Source organism: Kwoniella mangroviensis, assembly GCF_000507465.2.
Source record: "Kwoniella mangroviensis CBS 8507 chromosome 1 map unlocalized Ctg01, whole genome shotgun sequence".
Taxonomy (NCBI): Eukaryota; Fungi; Basidiomycota; class Tremellomycetes; order Tremellales; family Cryptococcaceae; genus Kwoniella; species Kwoniella mangrovensis.
In genome coordinates this window covers 1,783,075-1,797,463 of record NW_027062533.1, presented here as the reverse complement: position 1 = coordinate 1,797,463, position 14,389 = coordinate 1,783,075, and the positions used below count along the sequence as shown (strand labels likewise).

Here is a 14,389-nt window from a genome sequence, read left to right as displayed (position 1 = left end):
CAATGCATCGTTCTCACTGCGCAAAGTCTGACTCTTACTCTGCAGGCTCTGACTTCGACTCGACGGAACGTTCTCATACATCTCACATCGTTCCTCTGACTCCTGAACTCAAGCCTCAAGTGCATAGACTTTTCTTTCTTCTTTTCTCTCAGAGTTGCCGCATTCACTCCATCTTAAACACGCCAAAATGATAATACAACTATCAGCTAGGTCACAGCTCCGTCTGGATACTCTACTAAAGGATCGAGCACATTACCACATACCTCGGGCTTTCTTCAATGCGGCTCCTTGTTCAGGGGCCTTGAATCGCGCTGGCTGTGTTGCCCTCAGCTCCCTGACCTTGCTCCGATTGCGTTTTTGTAGGACGATTTGCTCCATCCTCCACCTCATCTGAGCTTGAAGGAGCGTGTTCATTGGTTGCCGAAAGTTCATGACTGGTGGGATTGCTTTCACCATAAGTGTCCAGATACTGGTGGTGTATATCAGAATAGGTACACGAGGAATTCGTAAAGTCACCATACAGCAGCTCCGACATACTCAGCTGTTCTTGGAGCTGGAGGTTACGCGCTTCGGATAGCTGCAAACGCCCCTGGAGCTCTCTGCACTGTGCTTGAAGACGCTCATTATCGGATCGCAAGGTCAGGACTGACGTCAGATCATCTGAAGATGCTTGATCACGTTGCGTAGCTTGAAGCTGCAGCTTATTTAAAAGGGCAGCTCGTTTACGCCTACTGTCGGAGCAGATCACACAATCTGTTTGTTGAGAAAAAAATCATGGATCAAGTCAGCGCATCAAGCCAAAATGAGGCGGTATGCCAAACTAGGTAGTGGATTATCCTCTCACGTTTCAATCTCTTCAACTCGTCCCTCTCCTCCACATTAAGACTCGCTTTCTGTGTCAGCGCCCTCAGTCTGCGTCTGTTGGAGTCCTGTAAATCCTTCTTGTCGGAAGGAAACGGACAGTACAAGGACACCGGATTTCTGCCCTTTTTTGGCTTGGTGACTTTGGAAGACCTGACAGATCCCAAAAGAGATGGGGAGGGGCTGGTAGTGTGGGATTGGATGGTGGTAACAGAAGTCAGGAGTAAGCCATCTTTTGCTGTAAAGTCGTCATGAGACTGCGGGGAGGTCTTGGTCCATCCGATGAATTGCTCTGACCCATTTGCGAAAGAGGAATTCAGCGGGACAGAAGGAAGATGCATGCCATTCGGTTGAGAGTCCCGCGGATCCCAGTGACCTGTCCACAATTCATCATGAAGAGTGTGCTTATCAATGGCCGCAGCTGAGGCAGAGACCTACGACGAAAGTCAACATCTGCGGACAAACGAAAGTGAGTGTCGGCGCTTACTAGGTCTGTGGCGAAGCTTGACTGCGGGTCATCGTCCAGAAGCGTGAAAGCAAGCTGCTGGGGTCTTGTCGAGTCCGCGTGAATGGCAGGCGATCTTCTATAATTTTGGTAATCGGCTGTTGTAGACTGCTCACCGTGATCCATTTTGATGATACAGATGAAAGTGTACTGAGTCGTGGCAAGGAGGAATCTGGTGACGAAGAATGACAAAGAAAAGACTTGAACGGGCTACAAAGAGGACTTGATACCACAACAGGGGTCTATCGTAGTCTCGCTCAATTTTGCAATCGGACTCTTCTGTATATATATCTTACAAAGGAGCTCGAGACAGTCCTGTCACAATACCAAAAAGGTTGGCATGCCTGTTTGGCACCTTGGACCTTTCCTTTCTTGTACATCATCGTCACTCCCTGTCCGACTAGATATCATCTCATTCGGGAGCACTCACTTGGTAAATACTGTACTGTTTATGGGGAATATTAGTGGAGCAGGGATTTTCATAGAGCAGAAGGGTATACAGTAGCCGGGCATGAGCAGGGCCTATGGGGGTCGACGGTGAACGCACAGGCGTTGTCACGGAGCAGCAAGACCCTAGTCCACCTGATGCTCCCCCACCCCGTCTCTCACAGCCCAAATATCAATATGTCGGCATGTTATCTATGCATGCTCACATACCCAACGCCGTAGCTTCCTCGGTATGCCAAGCTTGAATGGCTAAATCGAGCCGCACGCAGTCATTCCAGCAGCTCTGTAGATCATTGACGAGCTTCACCCCCCTGTCTTCCACATTATACCGTGATTTTGCGGCCTTATACAGATCTGTCAGGCACACAGGTGGGGGATCAGCTATCATTTATGTCACGCTCAAGATGTATTCTTAAATGACGCTTACTCCGATGCTTCCGTTTCTTCGGGCCTGGCTTCCACCTTTCAGAGATTCTGAGCTGTTCATCGATCTCTTCAGGCGAATATTTTGACTTGGTCATTCTGAAACAATTCCATTCCGCCACTAAATCAGAGACAGTGTCATGGTCTCGAAGACGATTCAAACCACTTTGGCAGTCGTTCTCACGCAGAATCCAGGTTTGAGAATAGTTCCAAGCTGGATTATATGTTTCTGACCTCAGCAGTGTCAATGTATTTTGTTTCTCTAGGCGATCATTGTTCAAATGGGACAAAGTAGCCTTTGCCTTTTCTTCCCAGGCGGCTTTTCTGTCTCGTCTGTTCTGTGACTCTTTACGATCTGCATCAAGTAATAGGCTCAGTCCAATGATTCCTGGATTGAGCATGATGGGATTCTCATGGATCTAGACCTCACTTACTTCTCAAGACTTTGGCACTTGGTCCAGTTGCTGTCTTAGCCTCGGTATTCTCAAGCTCCTCTTGAGTTTTGTGGGAACTCTCGGTCATTGAGGGGCTATCGACTTGCTCCCCCTGCGGAGTAGAGGCGACTATCTCTCGGGCAAGGATTCGTGAGTTAGTCCTAGGATCCAGAGCTGTATTCGATGAATTACCTGCCTCAGGACCAGCGGTAAGATCGAATACTGAAGGCTTCGCACTTTCAGCGGGCGGATGCCAATAAGCATCATCAGTGTATGGTTTCAAGAAAGGGTCATCGACATATTCAAATGAACATTCGGATGCCATATGCGTATCGGAGAACTCGGTCTGCAAGTTGTCCATTCCCATATTTGTTGTGTCAGATTCTCCCAGTCCGAAGTTCCCTGTGCTAAATCCAGACGTCCCGAAACACTGGAGGTCTCCCTGCTCTTATCAATCAGCCTGATTCAGATCAGATGCCGGCAGCTCTCAGTAAAGTATCAGAGCTCACTATATCATTCTCCATTGGGAAATATGTAATCTCGTTATCCCCTGATGTATAGACCGTATTGATCGGATGACGATGTGAGCCCAGGGGTGCATCCTCCGGGTTATACGAAAAGTAATCTTCAGTCGTAGGTTTGTCTTTTCGAGTGGTGTTCATTTTAGCAAGGAGCTTCAGTCCGTCAGAACGTTTATGTGCCTCAATAGGAATACGATGTATATAAGGGTGACTATACCCCTCACGTTCCGACATAGACGAACAATGTCGGAATTTCAAAATATGGAAAACATATCATACTGTAGTTGCGGTTCATGAATGGATGTGCCACAACAGCTGGGAAACACAGTGTGAGGTCTCCCAAATATCATATCGAACGGTTTTTGTGCTCTCAGACATGTACAAAGGAATGTCGCAGATTGACGTAATGCAGTCAATATCTTTAGCTACATCTAAATAGTCTCTTCAAACATGAACATGAGCTGTCAACATGCTCTCCGACCTGTCATGAGCTTGTGGAAATCCACATCAAGATTTTCATGTGCGCTTTTGCGACAGTATTGGCATATGCAGTATTGAAATCGGCTATCCATGACATATTACGATCTGCAATGCCTCAATCTTCCACAGTATACGAATGGGGGGCAAAAGGAGGACCATAGACTGACCAGGCCGAATTTTCATCCGATCTCTGCGAAGCCTTGCCGGTGCCTCGATTGCGGATTGAAAATTTCCTCACAGGGATGTTGGCGGGATACCAAGTGTTCTTCGAAGCAGTCCAACTCCCAGGTCTATCGGAAAAGCCGAACTCAGAAATAGGGGTGGTCCAGCACATTGAGTGCAGCTTATAGTATTGGCCTTTCCAGAATTCAGCTTTGGACTCACTTCGCTGACAGTCGCTCCTCAACTGGGCATTCTCAAGTAATAGCTGTTGAGCATCGACCTGAGGTCTGCTATGCGGTGGAATTGCTGTAGATTATAGTAGTATGGCAATCAGCTTTTCGCTCCAAGTCACAGCTAATACATACTGTTGGCACAGTCAGTGGCACGCTGGATGCATTCGGTGGTATCGCTTGAAGTGCTTCGACCAGGGATTTTTGGACTGGCTTTGTCACTTCCCGAAGTGGCGCTTCCAGCTTTTTCGCCAAATAGCGAGATAATACTTGGCTGCAGAAGAGGTCAGCTGTGATGTATGGGATGAACTGATTGACAACTCACCAAGCATCGGGAGTCTACTGAATCAATACACTCAGTTGTAAGGTGAACACCTGCTGACTCTCGCTCAGGTACCGTCCAACCTGCCTGTCTATAAGGAATAGGTTTGGAAGGAGTGCGATAGTCCGATGGCAATGTTGGCTCTAGAATAAGAGGGATGCGGTCCATATTGCCGGTGGGTCGCAGGACGAATTTAGAAGATGTATTAGCAGAAGTATCAGTATTGACAAAGTGAATCATGAGAAGAGTGAAGGTACATGAGGGATGGTGAGGATATCCATCTCATGCCGTGTGGCGGAATCTTGGTAACTTCTTTGCGTCCATGCGCCTATGAGTGACGTAAGTGATGGCCGTGAAAGGATGATAGAAGCGGTATTGTCAAGCATTCTTTGAGCGGATCCAAGCGGAACGTCACTACTTCTTTCGCTGCTCTACCTTAGAAGTATGACATAAGATTTGTTGAACGCACACGTCCCTTCTCGAGCGGCAGTCAAGACCTGGCCGATTGATGCTCGAGAGAGCTTGAGGACACATCATACCACCTTATTTCACCATACCTAGAATTACCTCGAATCTGGATAGCTTCATATGGAAGTTATAGGTGTCGCTGAACCTCCATATCATGGCGCACACCCCAAGATGACTCTGTGAAGTATGCATCAAACTAGGGAGCTGCTACGTATCTCATATACTGTATCCTGTATACACCTTCGAACATATAATCATTGGGAGAACTCGGTAGCCCAAGACCCCACCGAGATATGAATGTCCTATCACTTTGTATGAGAGGATTGAAAATGCCGAGCGAGACGATCGATCGTCCCCTTAGTTTCTTCAATAGACCTCATCGACTCATCACAACAAGCATGAAATCTGGTTATCAAATCATTAACCTGTTTTCCTCTCCTCGTGTAATCGTCAAGTTCAGCCGTAGTCTTGTCGTAATCTTCTTGAGAAGCGACACTGAGATTACTCTGAGTGCTTGTGGTCCGCTCATGCATCCCTGGTCTAGCCGTAGCTTTCATCTCGGAAGCTCTAGATTCTTCAGATTCAGGAATGAGCCCCTCGGTCCTGTACATGTTCACGACAAATCGCTTCGACCGTTTACCCCTTGCCTTACTCGGATCGAGGAGCTCCGATAAATCTCCCTTGGAGATCAGTGGAGTTTCCATACTTGAGAGTTTATCATCACTTGGAAGACCCTATTTCAACGATGCATAATTTTCGTTTTAGCTGGACCCCCGTTCTCAGATATACTACGAACTGTGATGAGATGCACGTGACTTACCAGTTCCTTGATAGTTTGAAATGTCTCCTCGTCACTGAATGCGCCTTCAGAGTCTGATGGATAATTTTCTTCAATAGCATGGAGTTGCTCAGCCTCACTCATTCTCTCAAACTTGCTTTCAACCATAATAACGTGTCAATGAATCAAGATGGCACTGATGAGGACTGACACGTGGCTAGAGAGGAATGACAGACAGAGATGACAACAGGTCCTCACAGACAGTCTGACTCGAAAGGGTATATATATGAATATATACTTTTCCCCGCCTCAACGTTCGCATTTACCCTGCTCTCATAGAACGTTGTAAGAATATCAGAATCATGGGAAAGTCCCGCTTGCTTGATCCCTTCAGCATCGCCATTGATGTCCTTTCACCACGACACCGCCACAAGTGCCACTGAGTTTTGGCAGACTTCCTCGGTCGGTCTGTGAAAGAAAACCTTGTGGTTCCCTCCAACTCAGGTCAGAGATACGTCGAGTCAACCGAAGCTCTGGCCGAAGCAGATCTTCGTTGTGCCATATGTTTAGAGTCCACGCGATATATACAACATTTTTTTGCATTATGAGTCATGTGTGCTATTCACTGTTTAGTTTGAGTCATTACTTCTACAAGATTGCCACAAAAAGCTACATGGATCAGCCCCCTTCCAACAACTTCAACAGGTAACGCATCAGGTTTTGTCGTTCTGCTCTGTTGCTTGAAATTTGTTTGATGATGAGTCCCAAGGATGACGCAGCAACACGAACCACCTAAATACCGTTCGCACGCTGTTTCTTGATCGCGTCCATTTCCTGTTTTCTCTTCTTAAACAGCGCATGCTGTTCTTTCCCTCCAACTCTATCTCTTTTATTCTGTCTATCCTCTCTGGAAAGCTCCTTACTATTTGACATAAACAGAGTATGTCAGCCCCGAACAAACGGATTAATGACAACAACCGGAACTTGGCCGAAACCCACTTTACAGATTTGTTCTGTTCTCTATAACTCAAATTCTGACCACCCGATAGATGTTCCAATGGAGCAGTAAATCTTTGCACAGCTGGCATGGAGCTTTGATTTGAAAGTGAAGAAGGTTGATTCCCAGCAGGTCGTTTCATGTGTTTCCCATTATTTAACCGCATATAATGATCTGCGGTTTCTACAGCAGCATCACCAGTATTTAATACTTCTTCCAGCAACGAAATTTGCTGTGCCTTAGTTGGGAAAACCAGGTTTGGCATTGTCTCAAGACCGTGTAGCTCGGTAATTACTTTGAATGCGTATCCCTGCAGTCGGTGTCAGATGAGATTTTAAGAGTAGCTAGGGGGAAGACTGACCTGGTCAATCAAGAAACCTTGTCTCTTGGATGAGTAGTACATCTCCTGTGTATCTTTGGATACAAGCGAATAGAAGAAGGCATTGAATCCTTCATCGTTCCTTCGCTTAGCTCGGAGAATACGACCTGCGCCGCACTGGGTGTGAGCTTGATTACTCATGGATCGAATATGGTTTAGCTCACCCAGCCTCTGCGCCTCCTGCCTACGAGAACCAAAATGAGAAGAGATCTGAATGAGACATGTGGCTTCTGGCAAGTCAATCGACGTGTCTCCAACCTGCAAATACATTGTAAGCTGTGAGGTCATGGGATTGCAATCTTGAAGCTCACCTTGGACAAAAAAATGGTATTCAGCTGCGGATCATGTTGGAACCTCGACAAGATTCTCAATCTTTCTCCTTCGGGTGTACCACCATGAATGAACGATTTACCGAGCTTCTTCGCGTAAGCCTATTCGAGGATGTCAGCTATATCCTTGACATCTGCAACTCATTTAGCTCACCTCAAGCGCAAATACGTTATCCGAGAATACTATCACTTTATCACCTCGACTCTCGTGGAAATTGATCAAGAACTGAGCAGCCTGGATCTTGTTGGGGTTCATCGCATGGAGTAATATTCGTTTTCGAGAGGGGTTTCGTAGATACTCTCGATAGAATTCGGGTGTCATAGGACACCATACCTCCGCGCACTGCATCGATGTCAGCCGGGCGCATCTTTATGGGAGAGCTAGACTTACCTGCACAGTCGCGATATGACCATTCTTTGCCAAATCCATCCAATTTGCCTCATATAATTTCGGGCCAATCAGGTACCCTAAATCACCGATTCTATCATCTTCTCGCACCAAAGTGGCTAAGCAATACGTATTAGCGAGCTGTTTATGGTGTTCATAAGTCTCAAAGCTCACCTGTCAAACCCAATTTCGCATGAACCTTGAAATTGTTGATACATTTTCTGAACATGTCTGCGGGAGCGACGTGCACTTCGTCAAGAAGCAGGAAACCCCATTCTCTCGATCGCAAGAACTGCATCATCTTCTCGGCATCATGCGCTCTTTTACCTGTTTTGGCTATCATCGAGTATGTCGATATGACGATACCCGCTGGTGTCGTGAACTGCAATCCCATTCGGTCAACTGCTAAGGTCACCGGCTGAAGATAGCTGACATACCATTTCCTTTTCGCCCTGAGTAAAAGCACAAATCTGTCTTTCCGATATATTCGAGAAGTGGAGGAACTGCTGTTTCCACTGTGCGACAGACACACTGAAATGCACACACATATGTTAGCTTGGCTTTTGTATGGACGCCATTCTTTACACTTACGCTGAAGTACACAAGACCAATGCACTCTTCTTGATCGTGCAAGCAGCGGTAATCCCCACCAGCGTTTTACCCGCACCACATGGCAGCACGATGACACCAGATCTTGCACGACCATTACCGAACATCTTCGCTAACGACATCTCCTGATATGGTCGAATGACGGTCATGGGTTTGAGCTGGATGTCAAGATTTGGATTGACAGAATCGTTTCGGAAATCGTATTCTTCCAGTGCTGGAAGATCTATATCTTTACATCGTCTTCTTACGTCCTACAATATATATCAGTAACTGATATCGTAGGTGATTGAATTTATCGATCAACTTACCTCCATCCGCTCTCCTGCCACTTCGAACGAATGAACCGCATCATCTTCGTCGTCCATCTCGTCGGCTATGGTAACGAATGATATCATCAGCTACATTCAAGCCTCACCAGTATGAGTCAACTTACCTTCACCAATACCAATGACAGCACCCAGTAACGCATCATTATCTCTACCTTGTTGACCTATATCATCCGCTTGTATTTCACCTCTCTCCGCCCTTCTCGCTTCTTCTGTTCCAGGAATCGCATAATCCCTCCGTGGTCTAGCAGTCTGCTCAGCTCCAAATACCGTTGGTCCACTTTCAATCTCTCTGGTGACTCTACAATCTCTAATAACCTCATCGGTCATGAGCGTTTGTAAAAATTCTGGTACGCTAGTTTCCAAGAAATATCTATTATCTTTCAGGACCAAACGGACTTTTCCGAATGATGCTGTCCATTCTTCGATACGAGCTGTTAATCTGGTTGATAAGGGTGTTTTGGACAGTCGCGATAACACTTCGATAATGACTTTGGTTTCTAATCCGATGGACATGGCGGAATGCAAGGATGGTTTGGTTATACGATACTCGTGAATAAGTGACGGACTGTCGGACAGTTCAAGTCAGCTATGAATACCAAAGAAACTTATGTGACAGCTGACCGTGAGACTGGTTCTGCGATTGCCACTAAAAAGTCTTGGGCTTGTCTCGCAAATGGTGCAAAAGCTTCAACGATGCTGACAAAGAATATTTGATGATTAGCATAACTTCCAAAATTGTTCATACCACTTCACTGCATATCATATACCTGAGTGAGAAGGAGTCAAAGAGATACACATACATATTGCCCTTATCGTCCACCCATAAGGGTCTTAGAGCATGATCGCTCTTCAACGCCTGATTCGAAAGATCTATCCCACGTTTACCTATCATCCCATCAAAATAACCTTCATCATCCTCATCCCCTACTCCATAATCCTCCTCTTCAATCGGTCCATCAGCGGGATGAGCAACAGCCACCTCTTGAGCACGCTGCAATGCACTCAAGTTGATCTTGATCTTGGGTCCACCAGCTTTCGCACCTCCCAGGACCTTCTTTGAACCTCCCGCTGCTGGACCTACTTTACGTGCTCTTCGGACTGGTACATAATCTTCTTCGGAGGACGGGTCTGACTCGAAGAAGTCGAGAGAGGACGCTGGTGAAGGCGATCTGCTCATTCTGCGACTGATACCAAGGATGACGGCAGAAGCAGAGTGAAGAGGATGAGGATGAGAAAGAAGGTCATTGAGGTTGGGAATGAGGTTTTTAGCAGTCGCTGAATTGGAATTGGGATGATGTAACCTGACTAAGTGGGTGGGTGAGTGGCAAATCAGTGGTTGATTTGATCCCGTCGTCAGGAACGTGAACGCCCACGTGGCCGGGTGTTGCATGTTTTCAAAAGTTGAAGAGATAGAGATGGACAGATATCTTCATGTCCATTCATTCATTCATCCACCCTGCAACTTATCGTCTCTCCACAGAAGAATCACAACCCGTACATTCGCAGAACATGTCAGCACCACCACCGAGGGCAGCACCAAAAGCCAACAGGAGATCGAGGAAACGTAGGAGGAGACAAGCATCCAAATCATCTTCTTCCTCTTCTTCGGACGATTCTTCAAGTTCGGACGATGAGGTCGTAGCTCCTAAACCTGCAGTGCAGAAGATCCAAATAGATGGGGTATCATCCTCTGCCTCTTCATCCTCATCCTCGCCCTCATCCTCGTCCTCTTCTGATTCATCGGAAGAATCCGAATCGGAGTCCGAGTCAGACTCAGAGATCGATCAACCTAAGGCTGGACCATCGACTACAACAGCGAGACAACCCAAAATACGCACGAGATACCCCACAAATTCACCTTCTCCTCCTCCGTCCGACATACCTTCTTTCCTGACCTCCAGAATGAAAGGCAAGGGTACGAATACCGAGGAAGAGGAAGAGAGGAGGCAAAAATTTAGGACGGTCTATATGGATAAACTTGTTGAAGGGTTTGGAGGGGATTTGGAGAAGATGAGAGAGGTGTGTATCATACAGAAAGTAAAGAGGATTACACGCTGATGGGAATTGAGAAAAAGGCTGATCCAACGATGGGTCCTAAACGATTACAACTCCTTATCGACTCATTGGCAGCTGGTAAGTCATTCTCGTTTTGTAAATATCGACTACCGGCTGATACGATGCATCGCAGGTGTTGACATATATAGTGATCCTCAGAAACAGAGTAACGGAGATAAAAAGGATGATGTAGATGAAGTGGGTCTACTCATAGGTCGATAATATGGCAGAAAGTCGTCGAGGAGGGTGTGGGGTCTAGTAGTACTGAGTTGACCGGTGCTATTATCATTTCTTCTACAATACCATGTATGCATTACTATCACTACATCAATCAATCGAACACCTCCCTCGTGAGACGCCCACAGTTCTCTACAGCTTGATTTGTCTCTTGAGCTTTTGAGTCGGCCAAACTGCGTCTATTAAGCTGGAGAAGAGATTGAAAAAAAAAAAAAAAACTTTGAAACCACGCGTCATAGGTGTTTTAGACAATCAACAATCAACATTCAACATTCTGATTCATATCTCATGATTCACGATTCATACTGTCATACATACATCAACCTTCTCTACATACCAGTCAGCTGCTCTGCATGCGTAATCAGCAGCCGGTCACCTTGATATAAAAGGTATCATGCCCCTCCTCCGCTCGTCCACTCGACCAGTCCCCGTCCAATGTTTCTTCTGTCTCTCCCCTTCCCTCCTTCCTCCCCACCCGCAATCAACCAACATCAGTCCAAAGGGGAAGAACAGGATATCGGAAGTAGGCACTAAATGGAACTGGCAGTGTGATAGATGCGGATGCTGGAATATCAAGGACGAGGTTCGTCAATAACTTTTTATCGGTATAGCTGCTCTGTGCGTCAACTGATAATTCAGGCGTTGGTATGAATAGACAGGTCAGATGATCTCAGATTTACCTGCCATGCACGATTCAGCATATAACGAACGATCATTCTCTCTCAGAGGTGAGCTGTACCCCGTCAATGAACATCCGGCTGGTAGCTGACTTGTGGATTTAGCTACACCTTCATCATCCCATCTTCCTTCATCATCATCATCATCATCTTCCTCGACTTCGTTGTTTTGTCATAGTTGTCTAGCAAATCAGACATTGATCATGAACATGCTAGCGAATTATCTTCCAGATGATGATGTAGGTCTTTCGTTCCCTTCAAACAACACACCTCAACTGACACCCAACCCCTTGAATTTAGGACCCATCTTACCCTATGCTCTACGCTGAGCTACATCTCTACCTCTCGAAATTACATTCACGCTATCCACCAGTATGCAGGAACTGTCAACCTGCAGTCGACGAGGCACTAAGAAAGTCCGATCATAGAGCTCAAGTACAGGCATGGAGCTCAGCGTTGGACCGAGGTGCTAGGTCCCCGAGGAGGAACGACCCATCGGGTGGTGGGGAGATAGGTAGGGTGAGCAAGGGTGATATTCTAATATGGAGGATTAGAGGGGGTTTGTGGTGGATCAGCCTGGGGCTGAGTATGGGTCAAGGTATATTAGGTGAGTGAAACTCAGCTTAATGCCCCATCCTGATGAAAGACGAACAAGCTGATGGCGCTACCTAATAGCATCGGCTTTTCCTTCTAGACTAACAACGATATTGAACATACATCCACCTACTATCCCATATCTACCATTCTCATTACTGCTTTTCAACGCATTTACGATAGTTTGGATAGCCTGGGATCCATATTGGTTGAAGAGGGTCAGGGATAGGGATAAAACCAAAATCGAAGGAAGAGGCATATGGGTGGTGAGTGGTTCTTGTATTCAAATTCAATGAGTGGGAATGTATACTGATGAGTGGATCAAATGATAGCGAAACATGATGATCATAATGCTGCTGAGAATCAGCGGAAGTGCCATATCATGTTTTATCACAGATCATGAGACGTCATCTCCCTTCCTTCTTAAATTGCTTCAAGCGACTTTCGCTCTCGAAATTGCAGTAAGTCAGCTGCCATGGACGTGAAAATCTGGAAAAGCTGACCGTTTTTATAGCTTCTGTTGCATTCATTAATGAGTATCAAGATCTCTCAACCGGTGTCTATCAAACTCGTTCGACCAGTATCCGTCACCTTAGATACAACCTCAGTACAGCCATCATCATCAATACCAAACGGATATGATCTATCATCTTTATCACTCTCATCTTCTCAATCTCAAACCCAAATCACATATACGAACAACGGCGTGAATCCCATATTCGGTCGACCATCGTTACATAAACCTCTAGCTGACATGCCAGTTGACGGTGAACCGATGGATTGGGAACCTACACGACAACAGTCTAATAGATATCCGCTATTCTCACCTCAAAGTGAATATGACGAAGGGGAGGTATTTCAAAGGAAAGAGAATTGGGATACGTTCGGGATGAATAAACAGAGAATGTTCCATAAGAATGATGAAACGGGTTTGGAAAATCTATTAGCTGGATGGGGTATAGGAGGTCCCTCTACCATCCACGCGAACACGCAGCCGAATGGTTTGGCCCACAATGCAGCCCCAAAGAAGAAGAAGAGAAAATCGAATAATCGTTGGTTGGTGCTAGATGTGATTGGAGCGAGTATGCTCATGTTTAGAGGTTCTGGGTTGATTACCATGTTGATGATAAACATCTTCAAAATACATATCGAGAATGATAAGGAAGCTTTCGATTGGATAAATCATTGGACGTTGGTGGTGGAACTGTGCCTGATCATCTTGTCGAAAAGTCTCGTATACTTAAATCAGTATCTTCGACAACCGAACTATCACAATCAAGGTGTAGAAATGGACAAAGATTCGATCATTAAGATATCATGGCTTCTACTCGATATGACACTCCGTACTACATCACTGGCATTTACTCGTAATGCTCGATCAAAAGAATGGATAGGGACGACGACAATGATCGGTGACGAGAGGTGGAGGATCACCCTAGAATGGTTACTGTGGGGTATAATGGATGGTGTTACGATGATGAAAATGTAGTCATGTCCGAACGTATCAGGTCAACGGAAGAAAAAGAAAAGGGAGGTAGGTAAGATGTAAGATGTAAGACGTAAGATGTGTATATGCAGTAGCACCTTGTAACAATATCTATCACCTTTCAGTGCCCTGATATTCATACTGATACTCTGATCTTCATGACGTGTGAACGGTAGTTCGACCTAATATCGGTTTCAGCAGGGTATCAAAGGCACTTACCCAGTCATCGATGTCTAACAGTCAACTCATCTCACTGGTTTTGCTGACGACTTCGATGATCCTTTGATCCTTCTCAAACTATAGAATGATCACCAAAGGTGAATGAGGTCTACACACGTATCGAACACACCCCTCCTTTTATACCCTATCCTCCTTTCATCACACACACCTTATGTCTTCTTGTCTACATCTACAGTTTTATGACTCGACGATCCGTTCATCTCACTGAATGTATACGGCATGAATGTACTTGATAGCTGCTCAACTCCCATGTATAAATAAGCTCAAAAACGGATGGTCATATCACTCTTATTTCTCTCTCTCTTCTCTTCACTCTCAAACACTCAAAGAATCTAAATACTAAAAATACCAAAAAGACTAAAAGACTAAGAAAAGTCATTGCTGTCACAATTGGCACACTCTCATACACATACTTCGAGCATTTTCTATTGATCATCC

The 14,389-nt window shown here is 45.7% G+C and overlaps 7 protein-coding genes across 7 annotated transcripts; 2 read left to right on the top strand and 5 right to left on the bottom strand.

Annotated features, from left to right (window-relative positions):
- Positions 1-779: 779 nt before the first annotated feature.
- I203_100663 (uncharacterized protein) lies at positions 780-1,492 on the bottom strand (the record flags this gene model as incomplete). Its single annotated transcript, XM_019150061.1, has 2 exons — positions 780-1,295; positions 1,349-1,492. The coding sequence occupies 2 exons, from the start codon at positions 1,490-1,492 to the stop codon at positions 780-782; spliced, it is 660 nt and encodes a 219-aa protein (XP_019000757.1).
- A 523-nt stretch (positions 1,493-2,015) lies between these two features.
- I203_100662 (uncharacterized protein) lies at positions 2,016-3,332 on the bottom strand (the record flags this gene model as incomplete). Its single annotated transcript, XM_019150062.1, has 5 exons — positions 2,016-2,167; positions 2,241-2,357; positions 2,421-2,591; positions 2,671-3,112; positions 3,180-3,332. The coding sequence occupies 5 exons, from the start codon at positions 3,330-3,332 to the stop codon at positions 2,016-2,018; spliced, it is 1,035 nt and encodes a 344-aa protein (XP_019000758.1).
- A 454-nt stretch (positions 3,333-3,786) lies between these two features.
- On the bottom strand, positions 3,787-4,553 carry I203_100661 (uncharacterized protein; the record flags this gene model as incomplete). The annotated part of the gene is made up of 3 exons (XM_019150063.1): positions 3,787-4,139; positions 4,199-4,337; positions 4,389-4,553. The coding sequence occupies 3 exons, from the start codon at positions 4,551-4,553 to the stop codon at positions 3,787-3,789; spliced, it is 657 nt and encodes a 218-aa protein (XP_019000759.1).
- A 605-nt stretch (positions 4,554-5,158) lies between these two features.
- I203_100660 (uncharacterized protein) lies at positions 5,159-5,775 on the bottom strand (the record flags this gene model as incomplete). Its single annotated transcript, XM_019150064.1, has 2 exons — positions 5,159-5,587; positions 5,674-5,775. The coding sequence occupies 2 exons, from the start codon at positions 5,773-5,775 to the stop codon at positions 5,159-5,161; spliced, it is 531 nt and encodes a 176-aa protein (XP_019000760.1).
- Positions 5,776-6,423: 648 nt separating this feature from the next.
- I203_100659 (uncharacterized protein) lies at positions 6,424-9,839 on the bottom strand (the record flags this gene model as incomplete). Its single annotated transcript, XM_019150065.1, has 14 exons — positions 6,424-6,553; positions 6,631-6,938; positions 6,990-7,114; positions 7,172-7,265; positions 7,319-7,438; positions 7,491-7,679; positions 7,728-7,843; positions 7,899-8,106; positions 8,162-8,255; positions 8,316-8,584; positions 8,642-8,706; positions 8,767-9,227; positions 9,284-9,358; positions 9,463-9,839. 14 exons carry the CDS (start codon positions 9,837-9,839, stop codon positions 6,424-6,426), a joined length of 2,631 nt encoding a protein of 876 aa, XP_019000761.1.
- Positions 9,840-10,171: 332 nt separating this feature from the next.
- On the top strand, positions 10,172-10,939 carry I203_100658 (uncharacterized protein; the record flags this gene model as incomplete). The annotated part of the gene is made up of 3 exons (XM_019150066.1): positions 10,172-10,681; positions 10,738-10,795; positions 10,851-10,939. The coding sequence occupies 3 exons, from the start codon at positions 10,172-10,174 to the stop codon at positions 10,937-10,939; spliced, it is 657 nt and encodes a 218-aa protein (XP_019000762.1).
- Positions 10,940-11,348: 409 nt separating this feature from the next.
- Positions 11,349-13,714, top strand: I203_100657 (uncharacterized protein; the record flags this gene model as incomplete). Its single annotated transcript, XM_019150067.1, has 7 exons — positions 11,349-11,537; positions 11,610-11,682; positions 11,737-11,870; positions 11,932-12,238; positions 12,307-12,491; positions 12,558-12,686; positions 12,740-13,714. The coding sequence occupies 7 exons, from the start codon at positions 11,349-11,351 to the stop codon at positions 13,712-13,714; spliced, it is 1,992 nt and encodes a 663-aa protein (XP_019000763.1).
- Positions 13,715-14,389: the final 675 nt, after the last annotated feature.